The 20,244-nt window shown below is 50.3% G+C and overlaps 1 protein-coding gene across 1 annotated transcript in view; it reads left to right on the forward strand.

The window, feature by feature from the left end:
• GRM4 (glutamate metabotropic receptor 4) overlaps positions 1–18,849 on the forward strand; it is a 151,216-nt gene extending 132,367 nt beyond the window's left edge. The window contains exon 12 of the mRNA XM_053905127.1: positions 18,300–18,849. Coding sequence (XP_053761102.1) covers positions 18,300–18,400 — 101 coding nt within the window. The 3' untranslated portion in view covers positions 18,401–18,849. The remainder of the gene's footprint in view (positions 1–18,299) is intronic.
• Positions 18,850–20,244: the final 1,395 nt, after the last annotated feature.

Below are 20,244 nucleotides of genomic sequence, written 5' to 3' on the forward strand. Positions count from 1 at the left end.
GGAATGCCTGAGTGCTGCCCCAGGATCTGGTAGGGGTTAAAATATTAAAAGAAATATAATCTCAATGGCCCCTTAGCCAGGGGTTCGTGGCTGCACAGCCCAATGTGTGGGTGTAATGTGGGGGGTGCACTCAGTAAACTCTGGGCAGAAGCTTGGAGGTTACCTCTGCCTTGAGAGGGGAAAGGGCCACTTTTGGAACACTGCTGGGGCAGGTCTGGGGAGGGCAGTGAACAGGAGAGTATGTATGAGTTGGGAGTATCTGGAGGGGCTCTGGGAACTGACTGCCCACCTCTAGGCCTATTTTGGGGCCAGTGTCCTTAAAGGACTCTGGAGGACACTGGGACCATCTTCCCAAACCACAAAGGTTTGGTGAAGGAAGATAGGGGAGGAGTGGGTCTGCGGTGTGTGCAGCCACCCCCCCCCCTCCCCACGGAGCGCAGGAGAGAGGCTGAGAAGGTTGAGGGGAAACCCAGGGACTGCCTCTATTCCTGGATAAATGCAATGTCTCCTACCCCTACACACACACACACACACACACGCACACACACACACCCTTCTCTATTCTTGCTATGAATTTCTCACCAAACAAGCTTCATTAATCGTCTAATAACCAGATTAATTAAGGACGCTGAAAGTAAACAGCAAGAAGGTAATTTGCTCCTGATTACTGTGTAATTGCAGGAGGATGAACTCATTTACATATGCAAAGAAGGCTGCGTAAACAGCAAATGACAACGGAGAGAAATAATTGTGTACCTGAACTCCCCCCCACCCCAATCTCTCCCTACCGCTTCTGCCTCCTCCAGCCCCGTAGTTAGTCTTCTCTAGAAAGCTGATCACCTGCCAGCAGGCAGTCCAGCCAATCCGGATCCCTGCCCTGCAAGTCCCCTGGCCCAGGCCGGCTCCTGCAGCTCCTTTCCCTCCCAGAGAGGTACGTCTCACAAAACAAGTCTGGCTTTGGCCCTGCTTGAATGATCTTGGCAACGTGCTTCCCAAACCCAGAGTTCCTTAACTTCAAAATGCTGTCTGCAGTCTTTAATACGACTCCACTAAAAGACAGCGAGGGAGCGCTTTATACATTGCAAAGCGCTGGGTCAAAGCTTGCTGGGCATTATTTTTTACCTGAGCAGGGATATGCTGAATGTGCCTCTTCAAAGGCCCCTTAGAATCCTGCCTCATCCAGGAAGCCTTCCTGGATTGTGCCCTTCCCAGAAACTGGCTTTCCTCCGGGGCCGCAATTTGCTAGTTTCTAGAGAAAAGCTGGCCCCACAGCTCCCGCTAAATCCCCGTGTCACGCTGGGGGCTGGAGAGGAGTAAAGAGCCCAAAGTACCCCCTCCCCCATCGAGGCTAAGCTCAGGCTTGGGGGGACCCCATGCTGGGGCGCTCCTGATCCCCCAGGGCCTCGGACGCCAAATTGTTTTCTGATGGCGGCCTCCATCTCTCCTGAACTCAATTTGCGTTTTCAAAGCAGCTAATAGACGCATTAAAAAATCCATTTTCACCGGGGATTGAATCTGACTGGAGCGAGATCAATGCGCAGAGGCCCCCCTCCTCCTCCCCCACTCTGCCCCCGCATCGCCATGGAGACCAGGGAAGCCGCCGCGCCCAGCTAGGCTCCAGCTGGCCTCTCTGCTCCCCTACCTTCCAGCGCCCAGGCCCCACCCCCGTTGTTGTCGTGGCCCTCGTCCACACTCAGCGCTGGTTAGCTCACCTACACCTACCACGCAACCTCGCACGTGTGTGTGTGTGAGGGAGGCGGCTGATTTATAGATTGAACTGCACCTCAAAACTTGATTTCAACCCACCACCACCTGCTCAGCCGGCTGTGATCGTTGCACAGCCTTCGGAACCCCACAGCCTGGCCTCTGAGAGGCTGCATCCTGCGTGGGGTTCAAATTCCGCTTGTCCCCTCTGGCCCTGAGACCTTGGGCAGATCACTTCCCCCTCTGGTCCTCCTTCATTTCCTCCTCTGTAAGGGCAATGCTCATACCTTCCGTGCAAGATTGGGGTGAGGGTGAGGAGGAGGAGGAGGAACCATGCTGGTGATGGCAGAGAAATATATTTTCAACCTTGAGCTGCTTTGGGGAGACATGCTGTGCATGTTTTTATACACATGATGGGAGACAGCCCCCCGCCCCAGCATTGGGGAGCCCCCTGTACTGTGATCTATGTAAGGGCAGGAGCTTTGTCTGCTGTATACTGTGGCCTGTTGCCCTGCTGACACTGGTGTGCCTTTTAATATTTGTTGACTATTCAACGATGAAAGAGGGACCCACCCACTACCATGCTGGAAATTGGAGAATAGACTGGTTTGGCAACTTGGGTCTGAATCCTGTCTTCTCCACGTAACTACTGTGTGGTCTTGGGAATGTTAGCCAACACCTCTGTGCGTCAGTTAATCTGTTAAATGAAGATAATAATTGTACTGACCTCATAGTGCTGTTGTAGGGGTTAAATGATTCAAATATAGGAAGTTTTAGAACAGGGGTGGCACCCAGTGAGTCTTCAAGAAGTGTCAGCTTTTATTCTTCAAACCTTATGCCACGGTTTTATAGGAGGGGGGGGGCCCTGCCCCCAGCCCTGTCTCTCCTTTCCCCTGGGTCCTCTGCCCCAGCCCCTGAGCACCTGGCCTCCTGCAAAAGTCCCTCATGGTTTCTTTCTGTGTTCTAGTCTTTGGGGATTAGGACACCTGGGTGGGCACAGAGGTCACCTCTTGTTACCAAGTCCATGGCTACTTGCCAGCCTCTGGTCTCCCAGACCTTCAGCTGCTGTGTTCCCTCATTTCTTTTTTTTTTTTTCTTTTTAAGTTTATTTATTTATTTATTTTGAGAGAGAGAGAGAGAGAGAGAGAGAGCGAGCATACCTGTGGGTGGGGCAGAGAGAGAGGGAGAGAGAGAATCCCAAGCAGCCTCCTCATTGTCAGCATAGAGCCCGATGCGGGGCTCAAACTCATGCACCATGAGATCATGGCCTGAGCCTAACTCAAGAGTTGGACCCTTAACCGACTAAGCCACCCAGGTGTCCCCGTTCCCTCATTTCTGCCCTCAAGCCGTCTTGCTGCCTCTGAAGCCTCTTGCTTTGCTTTGGTCTCCAAAGAGACCCTTAGTGGGTGGGTGAGACTAGGAGGCAGGATCGGGGGGCTGGCCTGGGTTTTGGACAAAACAGAATCTGAAACGGGGGGGATCTGTGGTGCTCAGGTCAGGACCCCTGGTGGCACTGGCTCCTTATTAGCAAGCACCACTGATTTTGTGTGGCTCAGCCTGGCATGGTAACAACCCGGTTTCCTTTCGGGAAGAAAAGTGCCTTTGAAGGGTCAGAAAGCTGTTCAGGTCTCAGGGGCCCCCCAAGCTGGCTAGAGCTCCCTGAGGCTTTTAACTCAGTGAGTGGGCCCTCTGGACCTAGCCTCAACAGGAAGGTCAGCCCCTTTACACACACACACACACACACACACACACACACACATACACACATCCCTTCTCACCAAAATCTGGGTGAGTGCCCCCAGCCCCTGCCCTGGTCACCCCCTCTCCAGCTCTCTTCTTCCCTCTGGTGCCCATCATGGGACCATGCTGTTTGGAGGGACAAAGGTATTGAGGTGGGCAGAGGGGCAGAGGGCTCTCAGTGGTTTCCAGTGGAGGACTGGGGAGTTGCTGGCCTATGTGAAATAGATATTTAAGCACTCAGTGGTTCCAATGGAATCTGAGGTCCTGGCTTTGAGTCCTGGGTCCACCCTTGAGTGAGCTGGTTCACTTCTCTGTGTCTCAGTTTTTCTACGAGTAAAGTGGAGATGTGAATAGCACTTTAGTAATAACGATTGCTGCCTTGAAAGGTCATTACAAGGAACAAATAAGACCCAGGGAACTCGTAAACTGGTTAGGTCTTCCCTCCTGGCCTGGGAAGGTAGAACTGGGTATCCCTCCCTTACATGTCTGCAGAGCCCAGCAAACACCAAGTGCTTAATAAATGTGGATGGATTTGAAAAACCAGAGGTTCCGGGGAGCCCAGGCTTGAACTTATGTGGGAGATAGAGAGAAACCAAGATGTTTCACCAAGAGGAGAGGGTGGTAGAGAGGGAATTGGGGCAAGAGGACATTAAAACATCATGGCTTTCAGGGCCGCCTAGGTGGCTTAGTCAGTTGAGTGTCTGACTTGATTCATCGTTCAGGTCGTGATCCCAGGGCCGTGGGATCCAGGCCTGCATCAGGCTCCACACTGAGCGTGAAGCCTGCTTAAGATTCTCTCTTTCTCTCCCTCTTCCCCTCTCCCCTGCTCACTCACTCTCTCTCGCTCTCTCTCTCAAACAAAATTTAAAAATAAGTAAGCAAATAAATAAATCACAGCTTTCATATAAATAAAAAATAAACACGTATGAAACATTTAGTAGAAATCAGTAAGATGTTACAAGTGCTTCCAAGGAGGGTCCAAAGAGCAGATCCATATATGGGACACCAGGAAATGAGTTTACAAATAGTTGAGAAACTGGTCAATAACCATAGATTAGTAATCATTGGTACCCCTACCAGACAAAAGTCACTTGCATTTCTATGGAACAGAATCATTTGCTTTACCATCAGTTTTGTACAACTTACAGAGTTGTACAAACTGCCCCAAGGTGGGTGTAAGTCAGAGGGCCCGGGCTGTGCAGTAGACAGGACACTGAGGGGTCTTCCTCTCATTTCAAAGTTTTCCACCATTTTTTATGGGTCGGGCATGAGAGGTGGCCTGAAGAAGGCCCAGCGGCAGGGCCAAGGACTCAGCTCATCAAAGGCATATGCTTCACCCCCTTTTGGATTTCCTGGGGTCTCTAGCCTTCCTGGGCGTTGAGGCCCTGGTGGGGAGACAGCCTGAGCCCCAGATAGCCCCAGCATCCTTGGCTTTTCTTTTTATTATTTTTTTAAAATTGCCGTAAAACAAACTTAACAGTCAAGCACACAAAGATTAAGTCTACAGCCTGATGAATTTTTACACATGTATATGCCCATGTCACCATTATTCAAATCGAGATATAGAACATTTCCAGAACTTCAGAGGGGTCCCTCACGTGCCCTCCTAGCCAATAACTAACCTCTGTTATTCTGTTACCCTAGATTGGTTTTGTTTGGCTTTGAACTTCAAATGAATGGAATCGTACAGTAGATGCACTCTTTTGTGTCTACGTTATTTCAGCCGTACGATATCTGAGAGCTCCATCCGTGTTGTCATAGACAGCAGGAGTTTGCTCCTTTTCATTGCCAAGTAGTACTCCATCAAATGGTTATACCACAACTGTTTATTCTTCCTCTCTTGGATGCCCATGTAAGTTCTTTCCAGATTTGGGTCGTTCTGGATAAAGCTGCCATGAACATTCTTGCAGGTGTCTTTTGGGAAACATGTTTTTAGTTTTCTGCAGTAAATGCTTCAGAATGGAACTGTTGGGTCTTAGGTTTGATACATGCTTAGGTTTAGGAGATGGGGCCAAATGGTTTTCCAAAGTGGCTGTACTGATTTCCATTCTTCCCAGCGGTGTACTGGGAAGTGTAAGTGTACTGGGTCCAGTTGTTCCGCGGCCTCACCAATGCTTGTATTGTCAGGTGTGTTGGGGTTTTTTTTTCCCCTTCCTCTTAGCCATTCTGGTGGGTTATGGTGGCATCTCGTTTTGTCTTTGTTTTTATTTTTTTACTTTAGAAAGAGAGAGTGAGAGAGCGTGAGTGGGGGAGAGGGTCAGAGGGAGAGAGAGGGAATCGTAAGCAGGCTCCATACTCAGTGCAGAGCTCTATGCAGGGTTGATCCCATGACCCCAGAATCACGACCTGAGCCAAAATCAAGAGTTAGGTACTCAATTGACTGAGCCACGCAGGCTCCCCTTGCGTGTTTTTTAAAATTTTTTTTAATGTTTATTTACTTTGAGAGAGAGAGCTTAAGCAGTGGAGGGGCAGAGAGAGAGAGGAAGACACAGAATCTGAAGCAGGTTCCAGGCTCCAAGGTGTCCGCACAGAGCCCAACGTGGGCTCGAACTTGTGAACCGTGAGATCATGACCTGAGCCAAAGTCAGATGCTTAATGGATTGAGCCACCCAGGCACCCCTCGTTTTGGTTTTAATTCACATTTTCCTGGTGATTCATGATGTTGAACATTTTGTTGTAGTTTACTGAATATTTGGGATAGCTTGTTTGTGAAGTATCTAGTAGAGTCTTTTGCCCATTTTTAATTGGGTTGTCTTTTTTTTTTTGATTTGTAGGAACTCTTTATACATCCTGGGATGTGAGTTCTTTGTCAGATATATGTGTGTATAGGTAGCTTCTTCCACTCTGCAGCTTGCCTTTTCACTCTCCTAATGGTTGTCTTTTGATGAACAGATGTTTCAAATTTCAATGAAACCCATTGTTTCTTTTCTAGTTAGTGTTTTTGTGTTATGTGTAAGAAATCTTTGCCTATCCCAAGGTCATGCAAGTATTCTCATATTTTTGCCTAGAAGCTTTATTGTTTTGCTGTTCACATTTAGATCTATGATCCATTTAGAATTAATTTTTGCTTATAGTATGAGGTAGGAGTCGAACTTCCCCCACAACCCCCTTGATCCAATTGATCCAACTGGTCTACCACTTATTGAAAAGACAGTCCTTTCTCCACTGAACTGCAATGGTGTTATTGGGGAGGAAGAATTTTCTTTCTACCCTTGTAGAGTCTTTAGCTAGTCTAAAGAATTTTTCTTTTTCAACAGAGAGAATGTAAAGAACGGTCAATTAAAAAGGTATTGTGGGTTAATAATGACACAGAGTAGCTACCACGCCCAGGGCTAGAGGAACAAAGGAAGCAGCCCGGTTATGAAAATTTAGAAGGTGAGGGAGGCCAGTGCTAGGTTCCAGGCCACTGAGGGGCTGGCCAGCCTAAACATCACCTCCTGGGAGAGGGGGTCCTGATTCTGGTAACGCCCCTGGAGACCACGCCACCCTTCCCTTCAGGACACTGTCCACAGGTAGTAATGCGGTGTTTATGTGTGCTGGTGTCTATCTGCCCTCGGTCTCTCCCCCGGACCCCCAACAGCAGTGATTAGGCCACACTGTACATCATTGTGCTAAATGCCCCTCAGACACCTCGTTGACAGAATCATTTCTCAGGGGCAGTACCTTGGGAGTTTCTGCTCTGGCTGGGCTGGGACCGTCACGCATCTAAATTCTACTTGACTTTGAACCTGCTCTTTGCCCAGGACTTTGCTGGGACTAGAGTGACCCAGAGGGGCTCAGACTCCTGGGCACAGGACTGAAGGTGGCACTCCCTCTTGAGGCTGTGCAGGTGCGGGGTGAACCCCGAGATGAAGCTCCCTCCAAGCTCCTCACTGCTTCACGTTCGAACACGAAATTGACACAGGACAGATTAACAAGAGAAAAAACAAATTAAATCTTGTACGGGCAGGAGGCTTATAAAAATATAAGACCCGAGGACAAGTCGAGCATTTGAGGCTTATATGCCATCCCGAGCTGAGGAATGGGATTGGGGCCTGAGGCTTCAGAGGGAAGGAGGGTAATAAGGGCAATAAGAAAAGCAGGTGTTTGGCAATTAGATGTTTACCCTGCCATGTAGATAGGTCCTTCAGATGAAAGTTATCTCTGGTCATAGCTCTCTGTCTGAGCCAGGCCCCCTATGAAATTCTTTCAGGTAGTTAAGAGAGAGGTGAAAGCTTTTCCTGAGTCTGCGGGGTCTTGATTGCTCCAGCTCATTATCATCTGCATGCCGAAGTGGCATATTTTGGGGTCATGTATTCTACTCCCCTTCGGTGCCCTTGTCATAAGCCAGTTGACCATGTATGTATGTGTGGGTCTATTTTTGGATTCTATTAAATTAGTCTATTTGTCTGCCCTTAAACCAATATCACAGTGTCTTAATGTTTATTTTTGAGAGAGACAGAGCGTGAGCAGGGGAGGCGCAACGAGAGAGGGAGACACAGATTCTGAAGCAGGCTCCAGGCTCTGCTCTGTCAGCACAGAACCCGACGTGGGGCTCGAACTCACAAGCCGTGTGATCATGACCTGAGCCGAAGTTGGACGCTTAAGCGACTGAGCCACCCAGGCGCCCCGGGTATCACAGTGTCTTAATCGCCATAGCTTTATAGAAAGTTTTAAAATCAGGTAGCTTAAGCTGTTCATCTTTGTTCTTTCTTCTTCATGACTGTCTTGGTCATTTTAGATCTTTTGCATTGTCATATGCCTTTTGCAGTGGGCTTGTTGATTCCCACAGACACCTGCTGGGCCTTTGACTGGGCTCCTGCTGAATCTACAGATCCTTTTGGGGAGGATCGGCACTACCTGTAATGGAGTCTCCCAGTCCAGGAGCATGGTGTGTCGCTCCATCCATGGATGTCTTCCTTAATTTCTCCTGGCATCCGGGCTTGTTTTTAAAACCCTACTGCATTCTGGCACTTGGTGGGAACTAACTTCCGCCGCAGTAACTGCTGTTGCTGGAAGGGAGTTTCATATCTGGCTGCAGCCCTTCAGGGGGACACCCGGGAATGGGGCCCTGAGAGAGGGAGAGGGACACGTGGAGAGATCTAAGGAGGGAAGGGGGCGGCGAGGACCCCAGCCACAGTCCTGATCGCCGAGCACCCCTCTGGAGGAAAATCTGCTCTGTGGGAGCTCTCTGAGCTTGGCAATTTTGCAGAGGACTCATTTAAAGTGCTTTCCTGTCCGTGGGATGGAAATGGGATTGTGGCCTCCGTGTGGCATAGCGGTTGTGAGGACTGAAGAACGCACAGTGCAGGGCACTTAGTAGATACTCAATAAATCATATGGGCGCTTGTTTTGGCCTCAAAGGAAGACTGATACCGCCAGTGTGGACCCAAAGCTGGAAAGGACCAGCTCACGTCCCCCTCCTCCAGTCATGCTTTTTTTCCTTTCAAGGACACACGGAAAGTGCCTTAGTAATCAAAGAGCTGGAAAAATAAGATGACATCTGTCCAGAGAGTTTGAACAGATAACGGAGGCCTGGCCCCGGTGGCGTGTGACTTACTCCTCTTGTCATCACCACACTTTTCAGTCTCTCAACACACGTGTGTTTTATCCCATCACCCAGCTTCCGGGCCCCGGCACCCACAGTCCGCCTCACCTTGGGGCTCCCTGGCTGTTGAGGGTCCGAGGCCTACAGGTGGAGATTCTGGACCACAGGCACCGGGCTCTGCCAACTCAGCTCGGCCCGCTGGCTGCGGCTGGGGTGGCGGCTCACTGCCAGCTGGTGCCCCCACCCAGGGCGTGCTGGCTCTCCCCAGGCCGGCCGCCGCTCCCACCTGTGCGGACCTGAGGGCTTGACTCTAATGTTAAAGGAACTAATTAAACCCTCCGCAACTCTTGCTTTGGTTCCTAATCACCGACTTCGTGCTGACAGAAGCAGTTTCTCCCCAGATTCTAAAAGGGGGCAAACCCTTTTCCTCCTGAACATCTTCAATACAATTACATGGAAGAGGGCGATTTTAAAATACACTCTACTAAGCGTTTTCCTTTTTGCTTAAGAAACACTCTGGTAGCACGTGTCTTGGGCTACGTATGATCTCATTTAGCCCCGCACTAACCCTGTTGTTATCACCCCCAGTTTACAGGAGAGAGGCACCTGTAGCTGCCCAAGGGGGGCAGATAGTGAGGGACAGAGCTGCGGCTCAGGCCCAGGCAGCCTGGCCCCATAACGTCATGGTTCATCTCTCGCCCTGGTGGCCTGAGTGGGAAACACCTTCCCCCGGCAGCTGGCCTCAGAGTGGCCTCATTTTAGAACCACCTGGGGCTTCACCCCTGGTAACCCTCCACTGGGCCTACGGTCCCCAGCTCCGAGCCCTCAGCAGGGCTCTCATTAGCTGCTTGCTCCTAGGGGTGGGGTGGGGCATCTACCCGCAAGGTTTCCTTCTTCCGCCCACACCCGGACACTAAAGAGGCTGCCCGAGGGTGGGCAAGAACAGGACTTCTCCCTGTCTGGTTCCTGGCCCATGGCACCCAGGTTGGGGAGAGTTGTTATAGGTAGTCAGGCATTATGACATTTGCAAATAAGGCATGTTTTGGATTCTTGGCACGAAGCAGTTTATGTGGCCACCTGTTATCTAGGGAGCAGCCAGGGCTGCGGTTTGGGGGCACTCAAAGGGAGGAGGCCCCGAGGCAGCCTGCCTGACTTGCTCCTCTTGAACCTGGTCTGATATTGTCCTTCTGAGCTGCTGGAGAGTGAGAGCGAGAGAGACCTAGGTCTTGGTCCCAGCGTCAGCATCCAGGATGCATACCGAGTTCTAAGTAGACTCCTACCTCAGGACCTTTGCACCTGCTATCACTGCTGCCTGGACCGCTCTCTCCCCAGATGGCCGCATGGTTCACTCTTTTACTTCCTTCTGGTCTCTGTTCACGTGCCATTCCTCGGAAAGGCACCCCTGACCACGCCCTTCTAAAATAGCACACACTCTCCAGGCCTCTATCTTCTGGTTTTGCTTTTTCTTTCTTCATAAGTGCTATAAAAACATTCTATGTATCTGTTGCTTTTTTATTTATTGCCTGGCTCATCCCCACCGGACTGTAAGTTCCATGAGGGCAGGGACTTTCAACCCTTGTTCATTACTTAGTAATCTCGGTGCCTAGAACATGTCTGACACAGTACGTGTTCGATAAATACCCACTGAATTATTGATCAGCGAGTGCTGTGAGGCTGAACTGCTGCCCTGTGTCTCTGTGACCACCTCTCCTTGTCTATATAAAGGGGAGATGGAGGCTGCTCTCCTATATGACCAGAGGGTGTCTGTAGCTGTCAGGATAGGCCAAGTTATGCTGCAGTAACAAACAAGCCCAGAAGCTCAGTGCTGAGCTCTGACTTCCCTGGGCTTTCCCTCTATCTCATCTTTCACAATGTGCCCTGTGTCTTCGCCTCTCCTATGATAAGGAAGTGTTGAGTAGTAACATGCCATCGGTCTCTCTAGATCAATCATATCTGTAGGCTGTGAGTTCTTAGATTTGCCCCTGATACATCCACTGCCCACCCCCCCCAAATCTGGCAAGAAACCGAACTCCAATCACTTGTCCCACCCAAATTTTTACACCCTGCTTGTGACATCTGTGTCCTCTTTTCAAGGAAGCCTAGAGACAGATCATTTTACCAGCAGGGTGTGAACCTGCAGTGATGGCTGAATAGCTATCAGTGATTTAGGGCCTAATAGGAAAGATGGCCACCGCAAAGCTAGAAGATCTGCTGCCCCCAACTTGCCACACACACACACACACACACACACACACACCAAATCGTTTACAGTGAATGGGGCCTCACCTTAAACCAAGAGCTGCAACACACAGAGATGGGAGGGGCGGGGAGGGGGGTGAGCAAAGCCCACACAGAGCGGCACACAGAGAAGGGCTCTCACTCCCTGGGTGGAGTTCAGGTAGGGCTTCCCGGAGGAGGGGCTCCCCTAAGCTAAGTGCAGAGGCTGGGGCTGTGAGCCTGGTGAGGGCAGGCAGGGGAAGCTGCATTGGGCAGGAGGAGGAGGAGGGGAAGGGAGAGGGAGGCAGGGGGGCTGGCACTTTGGAGCAGAGGCTTCTCTATAAACCTGCTGGGGAAAATCAATAGCTGGTTGGGTCTCCAGGCCCCGGGCTTGAGTACCTTGTGCAGAAACTCCATGCACAAAGCAGGCCTCTCAAACCTCACTGGAGCAGCCTGAAGTTGGCACAACCCCACGGAGGGGAATTTCGCAATGCCATTCAAAAGTAAGTGTCTTTTCCTTCCAGCCCTGGAGTTCCACTGCTCCCGGGGGCCTGGGTCCCTGGGTCCCTGGGATGGCTCTGTCCTCTTCAACTTCTTCTTCTTTTCAGATGATTACTTATTATCGAGAGACAGAGAGGGACAGAGCGTGAGCGGGGAGGGGGCAGAGAGAGAGGGAGACACAGGATCTGAAGCAGCCTCCAGGCTTTGAGCTGTCAGCACAGAGCCAGACGCAGGGCTCGAACTCATGAACCATGAGATCATGACCTGAGCTGAAGCCAGATGCTTAACCGACTGAGCCACGCAGGCACCTCTGTCCTCTTCAACTTCTGATGGGGTAGACGCCCTCTCCCATGAACTGCCTGCATGAACAAGCTCCCATTCCTTTGCATGACCTCAAAGCCCTGGGCTCCCTCCTTCTGGGGCCTCCTGTCCCTCTGTTTCTCTGTCCCCACCCTGCAGGCATCACCACACCAGTGCTGGCCCCATCTCTGTTCCCTGACTGAGCCTGCTCTCCTCCCACTTCTGGCCTCTCCTTGTGCCATCCGCTCAGCCTGGAATGCTGTTTCCATTCTCCATCTGTCAAAACCCTGGTCACCTTTCAAGACCTCACCAAGGTGGTACCTTGGTGAGGACCCCCTCAGAGCCCCAGTCAGAGCCTCTCCTTTGTGCAATGGGTCACCAAGATGGCTGACTAGATAGCGGGGCAAGGAAGCCCAGGGGCTGAGAGCCTGAAAGAAGGATTGGGACCAAGAGACCAAGGAGAGCAAAGAAGGGTAACTTCCAGCCCCATTCATCCTGAAGTATGGGGTGGGGGAAGGGTAAAAGAGGGGTTACAGAGGTACTGGGAAGGAATCATCTGGATTTCGCAAGGCCCTGAGGTGATGGGAAGGCTCTAAGAAGAGGGAGGTGGTGGTAGCCCAGGAGGGAGCCTGGGGGAGGGAGAGGATTAGGACTCATGGGAGGAGGTGGGGGGGCGGGGCAAGGGCTGGTGAGCTCCCGGGAAGCCATGGGGATTTGAGGTGATGAGGGGAAGTCTCTAGAGGGGCCACCCATTTTGATTGCCTGGGCCAGCTCAGGGGACAGTGGCTCCCAGGAGGGTTTTGAATCAGGGGTTTCTTTCCATCAAGATGCAGACAGCACATACACCAGGCTGTGTAGACAGCACAGACTGCTGTGTAGACAGTATGTTTGCATATGTCTAGGCTCGTGAGAGGTAGGAGAAGCTGGTAGAAGGATCTGGTGGCTTGAGGACGGGAGGGGGACAAGGGGGACCTTTTTTTTTTTTTACAAATATTTTATCATGATAATTTTTAAGCATACAGCAAGGTTGAAAGAGTCGAATAGAGGACACCCGTCTATCCACCACCTAAATTCTATAATCAGCATTTCACTAGGTTTACTTTATCCCACATCCCTCCATCCATCTTATTTTTTGAGGCATTTCAAATTGGTTGCAAGCATCAGTATACTTCACCCCTAAACACTGCGGGATGTGCATCATTAACTAGAGTTCAATGTTTGTTTATAGGGTTTTTTTTTTTTTTTTTATGTTTGTGTGGGGATGTCTGGAGATGATATTTACATAAAGTGAAATGCACAAATCTTAAGTGGAGGAGCATTCCTACAGTTCTGAAAAAGGATTATCCCTGTGTAATCCAACTTCCGCCAAGATACAGAACATGACATCACCCCGGAAAGTTGCCTTATGCCCCCTCCCGGAGGATCTCTGCAAAGACTGTTCATTGTATAACTTTTGTGTGATTGATGTTCACCAACGTCCGTTCTCCCCTTGAGCACGTGGCTGCCCAGAGAGGACTACATTCCCCAGTCTTCCTCATGGCTTGGTGCGGTTATGTGATTAAGTTCTTACCTCTGGAGTATGAGTAGAAGCATCATGTGGCTGCTTCTAAAAGCCATCCTTAAGGGGTGCCTGGGTGGCTAAGTCGGGTAAGCGTCTGACTCTTGGTCATGATCTCATGGTTCATGAGTTCAAGCCCCGTATCGGGCTCTGGGCTGACAGTGTGGAGCCTGCTTGGGATTATCTGTTTCTCCCTCTCTCTCTGCCCTTCCCCTGCTCACGCATGCTCTCTCTCAAAATAAAGAAATAAACTTTAAAAAATAAAAAAATGAAAACCATCCTTAAAAGACAGCTGGTGTATCCTTGGCCCCTTTCTTCGTCTCTCCTGCCTCCTTCCTGTTGCCTGGGACACAGCTCTCATGGCCGCCATGTTGGGCCATGGAAAAGGGGACCCACCTGATTACAGCCACTGTCAAATGACAGCCTCTGTTACAGTCAAATCTATTCTTTTTTTCAATTTTTAAAAAAAATGTTTATTTACTTTTGAGAGAGACAGAGACAGAATGCGAGTGGGTTGGGGCAGGGAGAGAGGGAGACATAGAATCTGAAGCAGGCTCCGGGCTCCGAGCTGCCAGCACAGAGCCCGACACAGGCCTCGAACTCACGAGCTGCAAGATCATGACCTGAGCTGAAGTCGGACGCTCAACGGACTGAGCCACCCAGGAGCTCCTAGTCAAATCTATGCTAATGACAAACTTCTGCGCTTTTTAAATGTTGTATTATGTGCACGTTTTACCTATTGAAAAAATTAAATTATTTTAACATGAGAGTAAACATAAAACAAATATAAAAAGAGTCTCTGCTGTAGAGATTGTTGTCTGCCCTTCCCGCCCCAGGAGAGCAGTAGTCAAGCCGTAGCTGGTCTATTAGTTATAACTGTGGATTGGTGTCACACAGCAGAGACCCGAATTAACAGCGGCTTAAACAAGATAGAAATGTGTTTCTCCGCACGTAAAAACTGGAGCCAGCCAATATCACAGATTTGTGACCCAGCTTTTATTCTCCCAACATTTGGTATTAGAAGAAGAGCCACAGTTCACAAAGACCTGTTCAGTTTACACAGAAAACAAAGCCTGGACATTGGGCCTCACACTTGAGGTGGCCACGGGATGCTGTGCTTTCCAGGAGCTGTAGGTACCCCCCTGGCCCACACTGTGGTGAACCCTCTGACACCTGCCTGCACCCTGGGCAAGGGCCCCTCCTGCCTGCAGCAAAACCTTCCGAATGCAGGGGGCGCTCCCAGCACCAAACATCTCAGGCCTGAGCCAGCTCCCCACCTTTGCTCGAAGGCTGGCTCCAAATTGCCATACGGGTTCCCAGACAACCTCTCAGCCCCCAGGGCCCTCCTCCAGGGGCCTGGGGATTTGGGGGTGAATTCTCCTTATCGGGCCCTGCAGCAGGTTATCAGCCAGGCTCCCGCCCTCTTGCTGACATCCGGTGATGTTCACACAGCAAATCTTAATCTTCTTAGGCCGTCTTCACTCGCAGCTGTCAGATTCTGTGCCCGCTGCCCTCTCAGCCTTCAGCTCCTGGTCCCAGCCGTCACCGTTCTACACCCTCCTCTCCCCCAACGGGGCATCCTGGGGAGGGAGGTGTCATCCCAGGGAATGTTTATCTGGCACAACTATCCCTTAAAAGTCACCCTTTGGGGCTGCCTGGGTGGCTCCGCCGGTTAAGAATCTGACTCTTGGTATCAGCTCAGGCTGTGATCTCATGGTTTGTGGGTTTGAGCCCTGCATCGGGCTCCATGCTGACAGCTGACAGCATGGAGCCTGCTTGGGATTCTCTCTCTTCCTCGCTCTCTCTGCCCCTCCTCCACTCGTGCACACATTCACACACTCTCTCTCTCAAAATAAATAAACTTGAAAAAAAGTCACTCTTGGATTCGGGACTTTCATTAGACCAGCAGCAATGATAGACCCCAGCAGTAGCAATGGTAATTAACGCTACTGTTTTCTAAATGCCTAGCAGGTGACAGATGTTTTCCTGATGTTTCCTGAGGCAGGAACTTGTTTGCTTCCATTTTGCAGATGAAGAAACTGAGCTTCCGTCTGAGGTGTTAACAGACACTTCCAAGGGTTGGATTTCAGGCCAAAGTGCCCTGAGGCTCGACGGCTATATGCTTTCCAAAGTCGAGGACAAGGCCAGTCAGTCCCTTGCTGGCTGTGTCACCCTGGGCAAGGCCCTTAGCCTCACCCACCTGGTTTCTGAACCTGTAAAGTGGGAAAGTGGGGTGCGTGGGACGCAGAGACATGATACGTGTGACCTCCTGTCTGTCTCCTAGGCTCCCTAGGGCAGGGACCCCTCCCGGCCTGGCCCTCCGTGACCTTACTCAGTGCTGTCATGGAGACCTGAGTTGCCAGAGCTTCTGTTGACTGACACACCTCAGGGGGACCCAAGGGTGGGGAAAGGGGGAGTCACAGGGGCTCCTTAGGGCGGGATGGGATGAGGAGGTAAGAACAGGGAGGGGTGTGGACATGAGGGTGGGAAGGGACAGAGATCTGAAGATGCCAGGATGACAAGGGGCTGGGGGGAGTTTTAGAGCAGGGCAGAGGGACCTGGGCAGCCTTGGGGACGTGACCCTGGGTGGCACACCACGAGAGAAAGATCCAGCGAGCTACGACATCGGGGGGCGGCTCCTGTGTGAGCCACTGCTTGGCGGAGGGTCCTTGGTCCTGGATGGCTGCAGGTTCCATCTGTCTTCTCCACTCTGCACCCCTCAGACCTGCCCACTCCTTCTGAGCTTGGCGATGTCACGATTCTGCCTCTAGCGCTCCAGGGAGCTCCTGCAGCAACCGGCCCCTTCAGGTAGCCCTCCCTGCCGCCCCTCCTGCCCCGACAGCATGCGGTGCTGGTGGGGGTGGGCGGTGGGTGACAGGGGAATCCAGGGCAATGAATTACAGAGAAACCTGTCAGCCCCCAGGGCAGCCTTTGGAGGTGGGGGCAGGTGGCAATTTGGAGAGCAAACTCTAGGTTGTTTACCCACTGAAGCGTCTCCGGGTAGGTATTTACTTTTCTGTGATGCTGGTGGGGGGAGAAAATGAGCACGGGGCCTCCGGGGGCCTCAGCAAACAGCAGAGAGGCGTCTATGTGTTAACTGATTCTGTCAGCCGGCTAGGCACCTCACGGAGGTGATTGGCATGCTGGGTCTGGGCCGCCTCGGTGACAGCTCGAGGGCTCAGCACTGGCCAGCCAGAGGGAAACGCGCGGTCAGTGAGGCTGTACCCCGCCAGGACCCAGCTGTCCAGAGAGGGGAGGTCACAGCCCCACCAGAGCCGGACCTGTCCCACAGGGGAAGTATTTCTGGGAGAGGGACTGGGGCCGTGTGGTCACCGGGCACTCGGGGCCAGGCTGGGCACGGCTGCTGCTAGAACACGGGGCTGTCCTCCAGCCGACCTGATGTCCAGGCAGCTCTGATGTCCAGGAGGACCCTAGCGGGCCTGGGCATGAGACCCGGACACCCTTCAATCCTTTGAGGTCTTTTGAGCGTAGGAACGAGGAGATCTGTTGCTGTCTTGAGGGCTACCTGGGAGGCTCACATGTATCGATGGAGAATGCTGTTTTAAGTTGGCTTATTTATTTTGGAAGAGGGTATGTGAGCAGGGGAGGAGCAGAGGGGGTGGAGAGAGAGAATCCCAAGCAGGCTCTCAGCACAGAGGCTGACTTGGGGCTTGAACACGTGAACCATGAGATCATGACCTGAGTGGAAATCTGGAGTCAGACGTTTAACCGACTGAGCCACCCAGGTGCCCCTGCTAAGAAACACAGGGTGTAATCCTTTCCCAGACGCATTTCTGGAGGTTGACTGATTCTCTCTTTTTTTAAAGAAATTTTTTAATGTTTACTTATTTCTGAGAGAGGGAGGGAGACAGAGCATGAGTAGGGGAGGGGCAGAGAGAGAGGGAGACCCAGAATCCGAAGCAGGCTCCAGGTTCCCAGCTGTCAGTGCAGACCCTGGCGTGGGCCTCGAACTCACGGACCGTGAGATCATGACCTGAGCCGAAGTCAGATACTTAACCAACTGAGCCACCCACGCGCCCCAATTGATTCTGGTTTTAATAGAGAGGAGGTAGAGAGAGGCACTGTTCTGTCCCTTGGTCCCCTCACCTGTGGAATGGGTGTGATAATAAAAATACCCCCCTCAAGGGTGGATGTGAGGGTAATGAATCCGTCCCTTGAAAGTTCCCAGGGAGTGCTCAACAGTGTTGACTCCTACTCTGTGCATGGTTGTTGGGCACTGTCTCTGTGCCAAGGACCCACGGACAAGATCATACACCGCAGTTCTCAAGGTCTGGTCCCAAGACTCTTTCAGGGGTGAGGGGCTCGAGGTCAAAACTATTTTCATTTGAATACTAAGGGGCTATTTGCCTTTTTCATTGTGCTAATATTGGCAACTAATGGTGCCCAAGCTGTGGCGCCTAAAAATGCTGGTGCCTCTACGGGCGCCTGGGCGGCTCCTTGGTTACACATCCGACTCTTGAGTCCAGGTCTGGTCATGATCCCAGGGTCGTGGGATCAAGCCCCACTCTGGGCTCTGCACTGAGCGTAGAACCTGCTTAAGATGCTCTCTCCCTCTCTCTCTCCCTCCTTCTGCCCCTCTCCCTCAAAAAAAAAAAAAAAAAAGAAAGAAAGAAAGAAAGAAAGAGAAGAAGGAAGAAAGAAAATAAAAAATGCTAGCTCCTCAATACAAATCTGGCTGGTGGCACCAAACTGTACCAAGCAAACAGTGACCATGGCTTTCTTTTCTTGCAGGAAGGAGAGGAATACTTTTCCCTTCTTCCCTTCCAGGTGGTTCAGCTGGTCCAAAAATTAAATTGACAGAAGACAGATTAACAGGAGAAAAACAAATTTAATTTCACATATGGGAGCTCATAAAAATATGAGACTCAGAGAAGTGACCGAAGCGGACAGCTTTCATACTTTTAGGCACAGAAACAATACCTTTGTGAAGAATTGATAAGACAAAGAAGTTGGGGGCTTGTGGCAGTAAATTAATGACGAAGTAGCAGGTTTTGTTTATCCGGCCTTCTTGGCCCCAAATTCCCTACCGCCGGGGATGAGAATGTTTCTACCTCCTGGTACAGTGAGGGTACCTTTCACATGGGGGACTTATTTCCCGCTTTCAAGGGGGACAAAGTAGGGTCAGAGTATCCTTCTTGCGTGTTTCCCAAGTAACCGTAGTTCAAAATAATCAGTATGTCAAAGTGGTATATTTGGGGGCGGCCTGCCCTGAACTCCATCACCAGCTGCACTGAAAGTCCTTGATTTGCCAATAAAAATCATTAACTTTATTAAATCTGTATCTTTGAGTACACATCCTTTTAATATCCTGTGTGCTAACGTGGGAAGGACAGAGAAGGCGTTTCGGCTGCATCTCGAAGCGCAATCATTGTCTCAAAGAATAGCGCTACGTGATTGTTGGAGTTGGAAGCGGAAGCAGCCATTTTTTCATGGGGCACTGGTTTTACTTGGAAAAAACAACAACAACAACCTGTAGACAAACTAGTTATTTTTCTCGGGTATTTGACATACATTTTCTTGAAAATGAATGAAGGGAGCATGTTGCTCCAAGGAAAACAACGGCATTTGTTGCCAATGATAACATTTGAGCTTTCAAGCAAAACTTTGAATTTGGGACCAATTTTCTCTGGGATCGGGAGCTTGACAGCTTCCTAATAACTTAAAGACTTTATTTCCGAATGGCCAACACAGGGTGTCACAAAATCTTACACGGGTAAACGAGCATTCAAAGTGTAAGATAGACCAATGGATTTTAATGTAACAGAATACAAAAAGTTTGTTGGTGAGGTTTCAGATTCCAGACTTGAACTCACCCTTAAGAATCTACAGCAGATTGGTGCACCTGGCTGGCTCAGTCAGTAGAACATGAAACTCTTGATCTCAGGGTTGTGAGTTCAAGCTCCACATTGCGCATGGAGCCTACTTAATTTAAAAAAAAAGAAAAAAGAGGGGGCATCTGGGTGGCTCAGTTGGTTAAGTATCCAACTTTGGCTCAGGTCATGATCTCTCACGGTTCGTGGGTTCGAGCCCCACGTCGGGCTCTGTGCCGACAGCTTGGAGCCTGGAGCCTGCTTTGGATTCTGTGTCTCCCTCTCTCTCAAAAATAAATAACATTTAAAAAATTAAAAAAAAAAATCTATGACCTCTGTCGAGGTTTGGTGTAATGTCAGAGACGAATGTCCACAATAACGGAAGAGGCTACTGGAATTCTCCCTTTCCTGGCTCCTTATCTGAACGAGGCCAGATTTTCTTCATCTACTTCAACCAAAGCAGCATATTGAAGGAGATAGAATATGGAAGCACATGTGAGGATCCAGCTGTCTTCTATTAAGCTAGACGTTTAAAGAGATTTGCAAAAATATGAAAAATTCTGCTCTTCTCTCTTTTGTTTCCCCAAATAGTCATCTTTCACAAAAATATATTCCTGTTATTAACATGTACTGAGTTTCTTATTTTCATCTTTAAGTGAGTTAATAAATGAAAACTTAAAATTGTCTCAGCTTTAATTTCAAATGTGGTAAAATATTGATAAACCTACATCAAACCAAAGCTCTCTGGGGTCCTAAATAATTTTTAAGAGTGTAAAGGGGTTCCGACACCAAAAGGTTTGAGAACTAATGGTCTAGTACATGTGGGGTGGGAACAAGCAAACCGTTATACCCAGTGGGGCGAAGGC

Source organism: Panthera pardus, unplaced genomic scaffold (assembly GCF_024362965.1).
Source record: "Panthera pardus isolate Hobbes unplaced genomic scaffold, ASM2436296v1 HiC_scaffold_17, whole genome shotgun sequence".
Lineage (NCBI taxonomy): Eukaryota > Metazoa > Chordata > Mammalia > Carnivora > Felidae > Panthera > Panthera pardus.